Genomic DNA, 17,293 nt, shown 5'->3' with positions numbered 1-17,293 from the left:
AGCATATGAAAGGCAAAGACAGCGTTATTGCTGATGCATTCTTACGAGTTGGTTAAAATCTGAGTGAGTGTACACTTTACGTTACATCGGCAATATTTCAGCCAAATTATGACGAGACAAAAGTATTAATTAACAATACATATTCTTAGTGTGTATAAAATCCTGTCATTGAGGGATAGTAGAATCTAGATTATCACAGATTGTATTTAAAACGAGTTTGATAGCATTAAAAGAATAAACAATCAAATTACAGTACAATCTAAAACAGAGCCATTATCCAAAGTTAGGTCACCATACTGGGGACCGTGGGGACTTACGATCATACATTTTCGTAGATTAATTCATGGTATACTACGAATGCGCACCAATAATGGAAAAGGTAAGCATATCAATATTTAAATGTATTTCATGAAAGTGTTTTTGTCGCTTGTACTGGGGCAATACGTATGGTGTTTTTTTAATATCTTTGACCTATATTGAGTATTTATATAAACATTTATCTGACCTTGGTTCTCTGACCTTCAACACTCTGAAAATATACTGAACAACAAAAGTTCCTGTGACATTGAATAAGATTTAATGCAAAGTTATGTTTTTTACCAAATCTGAAAATTTCGTTTTGCAACAGATAAAAGACGCCTGTAAACGTTCAATTGGTTTAATTTGCCATACTAACTTCAGTAAATGCGTCATTTCATTAAAAAAAAACATGAACATGCCAAAATCTCGATTTACAAATCAATAGCGTGTGTTTCCAACTCTGGTTGCGATGCAAGCAACACATCTTCGTCTCATGGAATGGACCAGGCGTCGCACAAAGTCCTGTTGGATATGTCTCCATATCTGCTGGAGCATGTTTCGAGGTTCCTGGAGGATATGTGGAACACGTGGTTGACGTCGAAGGCGCTGATCCATCTCTTCCCACATGTACACGATTGGTGAGATATCAGGGGAGCGAGCCGGCCAGGGGATAACATTCACGTTGTTTTGTTGAAGAGAATCATCAACAAGTCGGGCAATATGAGGCCGGGCGTTGTCATGTTGAAAGGTAATGCCTGGGCCATGACTACGCAGAAACGGTAGAACAGAACAGGGCCGATGATCTCGTCGCGGTAGCGATGTCCATTGAGATTTCCCTCTACCACTATCAAACGGGTCCTCTGTCTTGCTGTAATCCCATCCCATACCATAACGCTGCCGCCCCCGAACCAATCTTCTTTCATGACACAATGATTGACGTAACGTTCACCTCGACGTCGGTACACTCGAATCCGTCCATCGATGTGGCTTAGGTGAAAACGAGAATCGTCAGTGAATAGAACTTGTCCCCACTGCATGGCCGTCCAGCGTAGATGCTGTCTGCACCACTGTAGACGTACTTGGCGGTGGTTTCCTGTCAAAATGGGACGTCTGGCGGGTCTTCTGGCGACAATCCCTGCACATCTGAGGCGACGACGTACGGTTTGTGAAGATATTCGTCGAAGGCCAGGGATGATTCTTGCAGTCACTGTTGCTGGCTGGAATCGATTTCGTAGGTGTGTTGTTCGAATCCAGTTGTCTTGTCGAGTATTGGTTACGCGTGGCCTGCCACTCCGAGGATGGTCTCCGGCTGCATTCGTTTGTTGCCAACGTTGCCATAAACACCAAATGGTGTTTCTGTGGACGTTAAATTGTCTTGCAACATCACGTTGACTCTATCCAATGGCTCGCAGACGCTCATTTTCGGACAGGCGTGGCATTTCGTAATGTTGAATAATTGCGTAATTTTGTTGTTTTTCTGAGTGGTTGTTGTCAGCACGATGCTAAACAATGCATATGGAATCCCGTTTACGCACATGTTTTATACCCACTCTTGGGTAGTGAAATGCATGGGGCTTGCATAAAAGTTAACTTTTGCATGGAATGCATGCTTTTCTGTAGCAGTTGCGTTTTTGTGACTTGATTCCATACATGTACTACAATATTGAAAACCAAACTTTACTTGTTTGAAAAATAAACTAAAATATTGGGGTCACAGGAACATTTTTTTGTTGAGTATACGTTTGTCAACATTTCTCTGGTAAAATCTGTCCCTGGCGAGGTTGAAAAACTAGTTTGTTTCTCCTTTTCCCAGAATATGTTGCTCTAAATTTGCCACAGATCAAGGTCACCACGGTTCGAGTGTTATATCAAAATAACTAACCTCCACTTTTAGAGAAGAACACCAGAATTATATAAATACACAAATGATTCGAGACACCATCTTGATTTTGAGGAGTTCCTGAGGTAAAACTCCTGCTCCTCTTTACTGATGTTTGTTACAGGGCTTGTCACAATTAGGTCGCCATGCAAGGTGAACAGTTCGTGTTCTGTGGTGCCTCACTCTCACTGCTATGGTGGCAGATGTCGGTGTGGGGTACAGTCTGGACCACACCCACAACCAGTGCAAGCTGATCACAGGTTCAGGCAACTTGTTATGGCTTTTCTTTTAGCAGTGTTATGTAACCTATTGTTAAGAACAATAAATCATATCCCTAATTCCATTTTAATGTACTACTACTAAATGCAGAATCCATTGTACGATTCCGACTATGTCATGAGAATGCGATTATGCACAGGACAATTTGTGAAAAATGAAAGCAAATGCCGTCTGAAGTTTACTGAGAAAACAATATGTGAAATGTGAAGCAGGAATCCCTATGGGCACCAATAGTGCTCCCTTTTCTGGCGGATCTGTTTCTTCATGCATATGGGGGGCACGGGTGGCCAAGTCGCCTCAGGCGCCGCGGTTCGCTGTGCAGAGTTGCGTCCCTTGGGCACGCCAGAAACCTATGATTGTGGGTTCGAATCCCGGTTCGCCCCGATTGTGTTTCTAGGTTTATCAGCACCATACCCGTGCTCGTGGGTTTCACTGAAGTGGTAAACGTCTGAGACCTGCACCCCTTCGGACTTCCCTCCCACATTAATCTGTAATACAGTTAAAAGCACTCATTTTATGCACATGAATCGGCGGAATTTCTGTTGTGATTGGCAAAGTCAAAACAAGGTCTTTTGGCCAAGAAGTTTAACTTCAGCTTCAGGTATATTGATGATCTCATATCGTTCAATAACAATCAAATAGCCAATTCCCTTCCACTGATTTACCCACCTGAACTAGAAACAAAGGAGACCAGTGAGAACGCCTCATCTGTTTCATATTTATTATTATGCATTAAGATTCAGGGTGATGAAATATTCTCCACATAACTGTATTATAAGAGGGGTGACTTTCTAGTCAACTTTCCCTACATGTGGAGCAATATTCCAGGGTATCAACCCTTTGGTGTTTACTTTACAGAACGACACATAGCATTTACATATAGTGGGTATCGACCGCATTCCCCATACACAAAAGCATTTGGTGTTTGCAAACCAACTTTAAGAAACTTCTTACAAGCCATGATATGCACTTGTTCTATTTTTTCAAATCTGTCTACATCACATATTTCCACACCATATAAAAGAAGAGGTACAGGGATGTAAAAGAAGATGTACAGGGATAATATTATGTTCTTAGCTTTGTCCTATATGGAGTGTAAACCTTTATCCGACCTTGGTTCTCGGACCTTCAATACTCTGTATATCCGTTTGTCAACATTTCTGTCCTCGATGAGTGAGTTGGGTTATACACTGCTTTGAACAGTGTTCCAGTTACATCTCATCGTGTCAGCTTAATGGGTCGAAAGCCAAAAGTGATGCAGGTCTCAGATGTTTACCACTTTGGTGAAACCCATGAGCTTGGGTACAGTTCTGACTAACCTAGAAACATCTCGAACCGGGATTCGAACCCCCGTTCCTAGCTCCAGCATGCCCAAGGGCGCAACGCTGCACAGCGAATTACAGCGCCTTAGACGACTTGGCCTCCCTGTCCCCACAAACTAGGAGCTGTCTGGCAAGCATTATGCAAATGATAATGACATCCTTTCCGTTGTGGACTTTTTGCACCACCAGCAGGAAATCTTCTACCCCAGTGGGATTCAGGCACTCCAGTATATTTGGTTATCAGTGTCTAGATGTCTGGGGAGGGTTATTTTGAAAAAGCAACTAACTCCATCAAAGCAGTTCATCAAAGTTAGGCTCAGAACTTTAAGCCACCCCATGTATATGACTGTACTTGCGAACTAAGTAAAATTAATGTCATGGACAATTTTGTCACCAGGTATGAGATTATCTTGATCTAAATAGGAAAGTCATATGTTGAGGTCTTTAAAAGATACAAAGTTCCGGATATATATAAAAAAAATACAGATGGGATTGTGCTGAGCATTTTCAAGGTGTAAAATAATAGAACCTGCCTGGGTTCCATACAATTCGACACTCGATATATTCTCATAACTGGATGTAGTACATGTCATAATTTATTTGTGAGACATTCAGATAAGGAAAATTCATAATAGGGATTCGAACACACAATGCCATTAAGAAAGTGGTCAAATGTAACAAATGTTATATTTGGGATGACACTTTCTTAGTAAAGTTTAGATTCTCGTACTTTAGGGGGTTGAGTCCCGTCCGGGATTCAAACCCACACTGCCACAGTGAGGCACCTTTTCGCCAGTACAGAAAGTAAGTGGTCTAACCCACACAGCCACTAAGGCTTCCTCAAAAATGGGAAAGTCCGACAACTGGTAGTCAGGATCACATACTTTGTGTACCCCTCTGACAAGTGTAAATTTCCTCGGCTCCCATGGCTGAAAGCTATGAACACACAATGCCACTTAGAAAGTGGTCAAATGTAACAAATATTATATTTGGGATTACAATTTCTTAGTAAAGTTCAGATTCTCGTACTTCTTGGGGTTTTTTTACGACAAGCATGGGTTGCTGAAGATTTATTCTACCCCGGATCTTCACGGGTCCCACAACAAGGTGCAAAACAGCAGACTACTTTTAAATGTGTGTTTCATCCAAGGGATCACCTGGTATGGCACAAGCATACCTATCAGGGGTACTAACTCTGGAGGCAACCATTACCAGCGGGACTGCAACTGGTAGGGCACCGACTGAGGTCACTCACATGTCCGCTCCATTAAATGCAACACTAAGAAAGCTTTTGCCATAATCACCCTCCTGTTTATGACTTAAATTGCACAGCCCATAATAAAGAGCCCCTACTTTGGTGCCTAAAGTTCTTGTGATGTGATGTCAATCACAGGCGGATCACCAAACACCAGCATGCACATTATTAGAGAAATGGGAGAATAGCCTTCAAAACATCAGCCCACATGGACAACCAGTATGATTCTAATTTACAATCTTTTGAAGGCATTTATTCAGCTGGTTCAAACACCACTTCAGTTATCTCACGGCATGACAGCTTGATGTGGGAGGAAAGCTGCAAGTTTAAGGCTCCCCTATGACCCTGAATATCTCGAATCACCCTGAATCGGAAACTTTCGAAATTTGTGGTGATTCGACCAATAATGCATAATTTCGTGGAGAATCGGTACGAAGCAGCTATGACAAATGGCTAATTGGGTTGAAAAATATGAAGAATGCCAAGAATGGGTTGAGAAACATGTACGAATAACTAGATTCATGTACGATCATGCACGACTTGTAAGAATTATCTACAACTAAGTTACGATTATGCCGAATGCAGGTACGAATGCAGGACGATCGCAACAAATAAGACATGACGAATGTGACATATTTACGAATAGTTTGCGAAAATCGGTACTTTTCCTGACACTTCGGCATGTTCTTGGGTCCAGAAAGACTGGCCAACCCATCATTTCCACCATGGAGGTTCAACGGAGAGCACGTGTTGCTCTGGTCCCGGTCCTTGGGGAATCATGTTCTTACTTGATTCGTAGTTGACTCAGGACATTCGTGGCTGTTTCGGGATGTTTTCAGGTTGAGGACAAGAAATTGTGGGAGCCACGAATCGCTAAGAATAGCCAAGAATGCAAAAGAATCGATTACGAGGCCGTTACGGAACATAAATAATTAATAACAAATGAATGATGATAGGGCCACGAAATTGCAATTCGGGGACACATCCACGAGTATCAAATAAGATTCATTTAAGAACTTCAAGAAATGATTGAGATTTTTCTGAGAACATGAAAAATTTCCTATTCCATGTATGGAGCTTACAAACATACAAACATAGTCAGGGAGTACCGAGGTTTGAAAGCAGGATCCAGGAGGCCTAAGTGAAGAGAAAGACTAAGATGTTACATGCATGCAAAAGTAGGTCAAATACTATACTACCAACAAAATATTAGGGAACTAATGAGTTGAATGTAGCTATTGTTGAGGTGAACATGTACAATACCAAGGAATTGCATGTGAATGTAACATCTAATCATAATGAAATTTCACATTATGCATGAATTTGCACCTAATGCCAGAGTGTGTGCGCCTTTAGGGGAGAAGAAATGTCAATATCCAATATTTGGCAAATCAAAAAAGTAGTATCTCGACTGTGGGACACCACAGTCAAAAGGGTGGGGTTGCAACGAGACCTGGCGGTGGCAGGCCCAGAAAAACAAACACCAAGACAAGATCCTAATTCCTTATTGGCGATGTGGCTGTTTCAAACATTATTCTGCTGCAGCAAATGTTGAACTGATCTTGGGGGGTTTGTAACAGTCCTTTCACCACCAGTAGTCGAAGGAGATTGTGGCGTGCGCTATCATTCTACCCACAATTTATCAATCTTCTTATTCCTTGCCTCCTCGATGGTAAGCTTCACAATGGCATATAGTTCTTTGTGGAGATCCTCTATAGTCTTGTCAGCATCGATCCTCTGTAACACCAAGTAACATGGATAAGTTCATAAGAGTCATCCTTTTGGGCAGGTCAGGCCGACTGGTTCACTATCATATCATGTACAGTGAGACCCATTGTACCCTGGATAGCAATATCAGAGTTGTAAAATGAGAGTGGCAGCAAATATTTTGCACTCTCACTCCCATTTTACTCAACAAAATCATCAAAGCAAATTCAAATGTGGCCCTGCAAAGTATGTTACTGTCCATGTCAAAACTAGTAAAATCTAGATATTTCTTATATTTGTACACTTATCCAGCATTACTCGTCTATGTATCGACTGCTTACCTTTTGACAGAGTGAAGCCCTGATTGATCCTGCTGAAGAGAAAAACGAGGTTGTTCCATTCTGAAGCAGAACCCTCTCAATTACTAGCTGCCATGTCATACCGGAAGTGGTTGATGACTTATCTCCATACTTTTGGTCATGTGTCTGTGATGGATGGGCCCTTAGACGTAGTAATGCAGGATAAGTACACAAATATGAGTAAGTGACTTGGGTTTTAACGCCGCTTTTAACATGCCCAAGGGACGTAACTCTGCACAGGGAATCGCAGCGCCTTAGACGACTGGGCCACCCGTGCCCCCCACACAAATATGAGCATATCTGATTAAATGCAATGTTTTTATACTTATCTGTCGCTACACCTAAAGCACTGTGTAACGTCAGGTAAGGTAAAACATAAATAAATTAAAAATATCTAGATTTTACTAGATTTTTTAACTTATCCTGCATTACTCCTTAATGAATGTATTAACTTAAGGAGTAATGCAAGATAAGTTGTACTCAGTAAATTCTGTTTCAAACAAGAAAGGTCATCCATTATTTGTGCAAGGCTTCACCAATACTAAAATTACATTTGTTGTTCTGACAGTAGTCATTACGGACCCCCACTATCAAGCCAGGGACTGCCCCACTATCAAGGCAGGGACTGCCCCACTCCCCCCTCAAAATCATTCTTCAGACACAAGGGCTCATAAAGAGTATAGATCTACATGTCTCGTTTCATCTTACCCAACTAAAAAAAAAGTTGTCACATTGTATAGATACACAGCCTTGTGTTAAATGTGTGATTATTCATAATACTGAGTGGCCATAGGCCTATACTACATGTTATATAGCAATGCGTGTATATACCATCTTCCCAAGGCAAGAGAGTTAACTGACTATAAAAGTCCAGTTTCCACCCTTGCCGAACTAGGCTGGTATTATGGAGTTATATTTTGGCTGGACTAACGAGTCTATGCATAGTCCAATCAAAATCACGCAACGAAATCGAAATCCGTGTCGTGCTGATTTCGGTCGATTGCAGGATTTGCAAAGCATGTGCACCGCCAACTCGTTGTCAACAGATATTTTCCAAATCCTTTCATGATTTTAATCAAGGTGCTCACATAATTTGATGCACTTCACGATGTAAGACCTGTTTTATCACAATATAGATCTTGATTATTGATCCGATCTTCTTGACTGGTTGCCGCCATTTTGTTTGAATCAAATGCAAGTGATACAAGAGGTGGAATCTGATTGGTCAAAAGGAGAGGTTTAGAAGAGACATAACTCGTAATAACCACTGGTGGCGCTACAATCAAGCCAAGGAATTCCAGCCTAGTTCGGCAAGGGTGGAAACTGGACGTTTAAAGTCAGTTAACTCTCCTGCGTCGGGAAGATGTGTTTATACATACCGTAATAAGGTAACACATTTGGAACTTCTTAGCTTCATAGATGCAATATGTACATTGATATTTTTTTCGTTATTACTACATTCTTACCCAACATTAACAAAACAAATTTCTGTAAACTTGGATAACGGATATATTTATCAATGAACTGTTTTCTGAGTTCAGCATACAACAGACAAAGGAGTAAGAAATGGTATCCACTTTCTACAGTGTTTAAATCACAAAACTGGCAAATTCTGTGTTCTCTCACGATCTCCAAATAACCTCCCATCAAGATAAAGAGTTTGTGTGAACCACATCTGAATCTTGCAAGTGCAATTCAAAATGTTTTCTCTATTGCATTTCATAGGTATTGCTCTCCACAGAAGCTGTTTTTAAAGAGGGAATAACGTCATAGTTTCTTGGATACTGATAAGGAAGAATGTCAAGTTTGAATGTACATATCTTTCAGGGTCTGAGTAAAAGCATCCATGAAATGATCTGGTCTGTGTCCTGTTCTGTCCATATGTAACCATTACCACATGGACAAAGCTGATGCTGAACAGAAGATGCCCAGTAAGTGTGTCCTTGTTGGTCATAGAGGAACAGTATGTTATTACATTTCTTTGGATATCTTGTAACAGGCATTTTAACTAATTTAATCCAGTACTTCAACATCTTTACCTTTGCAAACATAGTTTATGGGTATTGTCGACATTCTCCGTAGACAATCAGATAAGACGTACTAGGTTTCACACTAAGGAATCTTTTCCATGCATAAAGATTTACTTTTTCTATAAAATCAATCATTTCTAATCCCTAAACGGCTGCTCCATATACAAAATTGGGCTTATTTTTTTACAGAAAATCTTAAAGAATGTATTATAGGATACATTTCCAAGAACTTTCATATGTTGAAGAATTACAATTAGGATCTTCTTAGCTTGTACAGCAGCTTGATTAGCATGCATCTTCCATGACAATCTATTTGTAAATTATACACATAAGTACTTATAAAATGATACAACATCTAATGAATGTCCATTTCACTTTTCCAGCTAGTGTACCACCATTTTTGAAAACAATAACTTTTGTCTTATTCTTGTTGACATAAATTCCTTTCTTGCAAAAACATTCCAGCTGATTAATTTGCTTTTGTAGTCCAAGTATTGTGCTTGAAAAAATTACTATGTCATCTGCAAACAAAAGAAAAAATAACTTTATAGGTTCCGGATGAAGTTAGACGCCATGAGAACAGTTCTTCTGAATTTGTTGAGCTACTTCATTGATAAAGATGGAGAATAAAAACCAACTTAAAATGCACCCTTGCTTTACGCCAATATTGTTTTCAAATATGTCAGACACAATACCATTATTTCACACACAAACCTTTACATTAAAACAAAGGAAATTGAAGCTAAACAAGGCAAAAAGTGAGCAGGGCTCACTAACATCCCTGACTCGACTCCAACATCAGCTGAAGAACAATTATGATGTTGGAGATATATATTGATGCCTTAACGTTTGAGCCGGTTTCCAAATTGCAGAAACTACGGGTGATATCCCCCACATCTTCCTGAGGTAAGGAAGTAAACTGACTGTAAAAATTCAGTTCCCACCCTTGCCTTCTAGGCTGGAATTTCATGGCACCACCAGTGGCGGTTACAAGTTATGTCCCTTTTACGTCCCTCCTATTGACCAGATTCCACCTCTCCTTTCACTTGCATTTTCTTCAAACAAAATGGCAGCATCAGTATCATCTGTGGTAACTCCATCAGACATGATCATCTGTCATTTTCAGCTGTGGTAACTCCATCAGACATGATCATCTATCATTGTCATCTGTGGTTACTCCATCAGACATGATCATCTATCATTGTCATCTGTGGTTACTCCATCAGACATGATCATCTATCATTGTCATCTGTGGTTACTCCATCAGACATGATCATCTATCATTGTCATCTGTGGTTACTCCATCAGACATGATTGTCTATCATTTCCATCTTTGGTTTATCCATCAGACATGATTGTCTGTCAGGGCTCTGTGAGTGTCATCAGTGGTTACTCCATCAGGCATGATTGTCTGTCAGGGCTCTGTGAGTGTCATCAGTGGTTACTCCATCAGACATGATTGTCTGTCAGGGCTCTGTGAGTGTCATCTGTGGTTTATCCATCAGACATGATTGTCTGTCAGGGCTCTGTGAGTGTCATCAGTGGTTACTCCATCAGACATGATTGTCTGTCAGGGCTCTGTGAGTGTCATCTGTGGTTACTCCATCAGACATGATTGTCTGTCAGGGCTCTGTGAGTGTCATCTTTGGTTTATCCATCAGACATGATTGTCTGTCAGGGCTCTGTGAGTGTCATCAGTGGTTACTCCATCAGACATGATTGTCTGTCAGGGCTCTGTGAGTGTCATCAGTGGTTACTCCATCAGACATGATTGTCTGTCAGGGCTCTGTGAGTGTCATCTTTGGTTTATCCATCAGACATGATTGTCTGTCAGGGCTCTGTGAGTGTCATCAGTGGTTACTCCATCAGACATGATTGTCTGTCAGGGCTCTGTGAGTGTCATCAGTGGTTACTCCATCAGACATGATTGTCTGTCAGGGCTCTGTGAGTGTCATCAGTGGTTACTCCATCAGACATGATTGTCTGTCAGGGCTCTGTGAGTGTCATCAGTGGTTACTCCATCAGACATGATTGTCTGTCAGGGCTCTGTGAGTGTCATCAGTGGTTACTCCATCAGGCATGATTGTCTGTCAGGGCTCTGTGAGTGTCATCAGTGGTTACTCCATCAGACATGATTGTCTGTCAGGGCTCTGTGAGTGTCATCAGTGGTTACTCCATCAGGCATGATTGTCTGTCAGGGCTCTGTGAGTGTCATCAGTGGTTACTCCATCAGACATGATTGTCTGTCAGGGCTCTGTGAGTGTCATCAGTGGTTACTCTATCAGACATGATTGTCTGTCAGGGCTCTGTGAGTGTCATCAGTGGTTACTCTATCACACATGATTGTCTGTCAGGGCTCTGTGAGTGTCATCAGTGGTTACTCTATCAGACATGATTGTCTGTCAGGGCTCTGTGAGTGTCATCAGTGGTTACTCCATCAGACATGATTGTCTGTCAGGGCTCTGTGAGTGTCATCAGTGGTTACTCCATCAGACATGATTGTCTGTCAGGGCTCTGTGAGTGTCATCAGTGGTTACTCCATCAGACATGATTGTCTGTCAGGGCTCTGTGAGTGTCATCAGTGGTTACTCCATCAGACATGATTGTCTGTCAGGGCTCTGTGAGTGTCATCAGTGGTTACTCCATCAGACATGATTGTCTGTCAGGGCTCTGTGAGTGTCATCAGTGGTTACTCTATCAGACATGATTGTCTGTCAGGGCTCTGTGAGTGTCATCAGTGGTTACTCCATCAGACATGATTGTCTGTCAGGGCTCTGTGAGTGTCATCAGTGGTTACTCCATCAGACATGATTATCTGTCAGGGCTCTGTGAGTGTCATCAGTGGTTACTCCATCAGACATGATTGTCTGTCAGGGCTCTTTGAGTGTCATCAGTGGTACATTACACAAATTGCAACAGGGAGTATGTTCAACCAATCGTAATACACTTACTTGCCAAGTTTCATCTTGCAATTTTTCAAAGTTTTCGGCAACCCTTTTCTGAAAGTCCTCCTGTTCGTATCTCTCTCCCCCGAATCCAGCACGCTTCCCTGCAGCTTCTGAGGTTAAGGTCATGTACAGTACCTTGTCTGGGCTGGGGAGACCAATGTCTGGCTGCTTGCACCAGTCTAAGGTAAAACCCTGACAAGGAAAAAACACCACTAGAATATCTATGTAGTGGTCACTGAATGAGCACAACATGATCAACCAAAACCATGTATACAGAGATGCCAACCCTAACTGAAGTTTTAGGGGAATCAGTGGGGTAAAACAGCGTAACTTCATGTGAAAAATAGGAATGTTAACAGCACAATGCCATTATGCTGGTGATCGCTTTGACATTTTCGCTGGGCCTATATGTATGTGAAGCGTGGGTACACATGCATTTACGCTAGTAATGTAGCCTCACTATTTAAAAACAGGGCAATGGAGCTCAAAATAATCTGAAAAAATAACTCCGCTTGTGTTGTATGGTTAAATATGACTGATTGAATATCAATTCAAACAGCGAAAAAAATGGACATGAATGAAAAGTCTAAATGTTGATCTGAAAGCAAGCATCATTCAGCAGCATTCTATTTCATAATGTTGTTCATTAACATTAGCATCATTAATGAATACCTTTTTGGCTGCTGTGAAAGCCACACCAGAGAATGCATATCTGTCAACTATCAAGGTTGTGCCTCCATTCAACAATTGGTTGATGTCTTTTCTGAAAAAAAATAAAACACTCCACATCACATGTGGGACCTCCAACATTTGGTTGTAAATATAGTGTAGCCTCGAATTTTGTGAAATATACATTCAAACCATGAATTTGGAAATTACTCGATTCTGATTGGTCAATCAGAGGCTATTAAATCACAATAAACCCCCTCTAATTGAAAGGGCTGGTTTGACAGCCACATCACCGCGGAAGCTAATATTCATAGAATAGCACTTTTTTCAGTCATTGTCGGTAGGCGTATTTAAATAATTAAACCTACAATTATAGGTTACAAAATACATTTCCTGCAGAAAATATGATAGAAATCAACAAAGAGAATGTATTTTAAGTTTTGGGGACAACAGAGAGCTTGAAATTTGGCGCTTTTTTAAATAAGGCTGTGACTACATATCTTTTGCGTCGCAATGAGTGATATGACATCATAAATTTGATGTGTGGTGTAGAATGAACATTTTGCAAAGCTTGAAGGCTGTTGTCAGTGAATCCGTAATTCACATCAACAACCAACTCAAATCACCAGACTCAACCCATGCCGCTTCACTCAATGTATTTGCTAGCACCAAAGAGTTCGCGTTTTATTTAGTCATGGTAGAATGGAGATAAACATATTGTGTTTCATTGAAGAGCTAGGTTACCTATAGATTTAACATTTGAAAAATCACGGTGTGCATTCGGTTCCAATTCAATTCAGCACGGTTAAATCTACAGGTAACCTAGCTCTACATTGAACACACAGTATGTTCATCTCCTAAGTGCACTAAGCTTGTTCATATGTACAGTCTTCACCCAGTTCATTTGTGTATAATTTTTTAATTTGAAGTTTACACGATATACAGCTTTTCCATTGGACGAGAGGTCGGTCACATGACCGCGAAATTGACGTTCATAAGTGTATGAACGACACAATTTTACGTTCATATGTTTTTCACGAGACCGTGTTCTTGAAATGACGTAAACACTGACGGACTACTTCCACATTCCTGGGGAAACCCCTGGGAATTCCCTAGCACGAAAACATACATAAGCGTTCTTTCTGATCATTTAGAACCTTTATTCTTTCAGTATACATTGAAAAATGTCAGAGAGCGTGACTGCATGATTGTTCACGAATATCCACGCTACGGCCCATCCTAATGAACAAACGAAGAAATGCACATCTAAACTATCTTAGTATCGACTCGATCCGTGCCTAGGCTGACATTGACCGTCTCCAGCAATCTATGAATTTACCTTAGTGTTTGACGCATCTTTATTCACCTTTCAATGATCGGCCAGTTGATCAATGATGACTAACACATGTAACCGCCACAGTTTCATTAACAACTTCGGAAATCTCTCCCGTCACGTTTATCGCGTCGGCCATTTTGACGTCTTGTACTTGATGTAAATGTATTACGACGCGCTGTCATTGTGACTGACTTACTGAGGTAGTTCTTTACAGACCTTTCTCATCTAATGAGGATATGATTTCAACACATGTGCGGCGTAAGATGTTTCTGAAGAGCAAGTTGTGCATCCAAACGCCCATGTCACCTCTCTTTTTGAGGAACTATTTTACTCCGCGATATAGCTGGATGTTGTATGGCTGTCAGTGTAAACATGAAGTCACGCGTACTAAATAAAATTGCGTTTAGATCTTGGCCTACATCCTTTGAGGTAAGAAATTGTGATAAAAAAAATATAAGAATTGACTTTCACTTTGTGTGAGTTCATTGGAGTATGAACCTTCATAGAGTGAGGGCCAAACATTGTATGAACGTCGTCGCAAGCTCCGATGTTCATACAGTTTGGCCCTCACTCTATGAAGGTTCATACTCCAATGAACTCACACAAAGTGAAGATCAATTCTTAAAAAAGTACATTTGGCACTGGTTCCATTTGCCTTTTCTGAAAATATGATTTCAGGGCTCGATTTAAGGAACTTGATTTAACCTGCTTCAGGTGCATGTTGACATGAAAAGCTGGTTGCACCAGACTAACCAGGTTGCACCCTGGTCCCATCAATTTACCAAACTTCAAAAATAGATGAATAAACTAGTCTTTTAGACTAAAATGACAGATCTCCGATGACTGTGTTACATGTCAAGAAATGGACACAACACAGTGATTAGTGATATAGTATATGGTCAATAAAACTTAGAGGAACTGAGTGTGTTCTGAGACCAACAAATTTCAATTTCTTTTACATGCGCTTGGTGCATGTGGACATAAATATTAAGTTGCATTTTTCATAAATAGGTTGCACTGGGGTATGTTTTATATGGATAAATCGAGCCCTGATTTCTCTGTGCTCCCTTCAGGCAACTTTCGTTGCCCTGCCATCATAATGTTAACCATACCACTGACACTCTATATTAAATGAAAGCACTGTTAAACCCTGCTGCAGCATCAGCAACATCACATGATGGCTGTAGGTAGTTATGTTCAGTTCAAAGAGGCACTATTTGCAATATGATATGCAAACTGTATTCGTTCAATCATTCCTTTGATTTGTAAATAAACATAACCACACATAAACACATTCATCACCGAGCTGACCAGTCCTTGTTTTATCCCCTTAATGCTGGTGCTAGCCAACTGAGATACCATGCCTCAGTTTAACATGGATACGACACACAGACACAGATACAGTATACTGAATCCGAGCTGACCAGTCCTTGTTTTATCACTGTAAATGCCGAGCACCAAGCAGGGAAACAACAAGTATCTTAATATGAACCTGCTTGGGATTGAGCTAGGCTGGCTCTATCTGCTAAGCCACGGGGGAAGGCTCTATCCGCTAGACCACGGAGGCAGTCAACATTTTTTTCAGTTTTTTAATAAGAAAGTACAAAAACCAATAATCACAATTACACACACTCCCATCTCAAACATGTCTGAATGTGGTGGGGACTTACACACACTCCTATCTCAAACATGTCTGAATGTGGTGGGGACTTACACACACTCCTATCTCAAACATGTCTGAATGTGGTGGGGACTTACACACACTCCTATCTCAAACATGTCTGAATGTGGTGAGGACTTACACACACTCCCATCTCAAACATGTCTGAATGTGGTGGGGACTTACACACACTCCCATCTCAAACATGTCTGAATGTGGTGAGGACTTACACACACTCCCATCTCAAACATGTCTGAATGTGGTTGGGACTTACACAGCCTCCCATCTCAAACATGTCTGAATGTGGTGAGGACTTACACACACTCCCATCTCAAACATGTCTGAATGTGGTGGGGACTTACACACACTCCCATCTCAAACATGTCTGAATGTGGTGGGGACTTACACACACTCCCATCTCAAACATGTCTGAATGTGGTGAGGACTTACACACACTCCCATCTCAAACATGTCTGAATGTGGTAGGGACTTACACACACTCCCATCTCAAACATGTCTGAATGTGATGAGGACTTACACACACTCCCATCTCAAACATGTCTGAATGTGGTGGGGACTTACACACACTCCCATCTCAAACATGTCTGAATGTGGTGGGGACTTACACACACTCCCATCTCAAACATGTCTGAATGTGGTGAGGACTTACACACACTCCCATCTCAAACATGTCTGAATGTGGTGAGGACTTACACACACTCCCATCTCAAACATGTCTGAATGTGGTGGGGACTTACACACACTCCTATCTCAAACATGTCTGAATGTGGTTGGGACTTACACATTCTCCTATCTCAAACATGTCTGAATGTGGTGAGGACTTACACACACTCCCATCTCAAACATGTCTGAATGTGGTTGGGACTTACACACACTCGCATCTCAAACATGTCTGAATGTGGTGGGGACTTACACACACTCCTATCTCAAACATGTCTGAATGTGGTTGGGACTTACACATTCTCCTATCTCAAACATGTCTGAATGTGGTGAGGACTTACACACACTCCCATCTCAAACATGTCTGAATGTGGTTGGGACTTACACACACTCGCATCTCAAACATGTCTGAATGTGGTGGGGACTTACACACACTCCTATCTCAAACATGTCTGAATGTGGTTGGGACTTACACATTCTCCTATCTCAAACATGTCTGAATGTGGTGAGGACTTACACACACTCCCATCTCAAACATGTCTGAATGTGGTGAGGACTTACACACACTCCCATCTCAAACATGTCTGAATGTGGTTGGGACTTACACATTCCCCTATCTCAAACATGTCTGAATGTGGTGAGGACTTACACACACTCCCATCTCAAACATGTCTGAATGTGGTGAGGACTTACACACACTCCCATCTCAAACATGTCTGAATGTGGTTGGGACTTACACATTCTCCTATCTCAAACATGTCTGAATGTGGTGAGGACTTACACATCCTCCTATCTCAAACATGTCTGAATGTGGTTGGGACTTACACATTCTCCTATCTCAAACATGTCTGAATGTGGTGAGGACTTA

At 41.2% G+C, this 17,293-nt stretch overlaps 1 protein-coding gene across 1 annotated transcript in view; it reads right to left on the bottom strand.

Annotated features, from left to right (window-relative positions):
• Positions 1-4,363: 4,363 nt before the first annotated feature.
• Positions 4,364-17,293, bottom strand: part of LOC124118712 (thymidylate kinase-like) — a 38,777-nt gene continuing 25,847 nt past the window's right edge. Inside the window, exons 3-5 of the mRNA XM_046480948.2 lie at positions 12,752-12,842; positions 12,083-12,271; positions 4,364-6,772 (exon numbers count right to left, since the gene is read on the bottom strand). Coding sequence (XP_046336904.1) covers positions 6,659-6,772; positions 12,083-12,271; positions 12,752-12,842 — 394 coding nt within the window. The 3' untranslated portion in view covers positions 4,364-6,658. The remainder of the gene's footprint in view (positions 6,773-12,082; positions 12,272-12,751; positions 12,843-17,293) is intronic.

This window comes from Haliotis rufescens, unplaced genomic scaffold (genome assembly GCF_023055435.1).
Source record: "Haliotis rufescens isolate VD_foot unplaced genomic scaffold, xgHalRufe1.0.p SCAF_9, whole genome shotgun sequence".
Classification (NCBI taxonomy): domain Eukaryota; kingdom Metazoa; phylum Mollusca; class Gastropoda; order Lepetellida; family Haliotidae; genus Haliotis; species Haliotis rufescens.
Note: the sequence above shows the minus strand (reverse complement) of the source record. Positions and strands in the feature narration are given on the sequence as shown.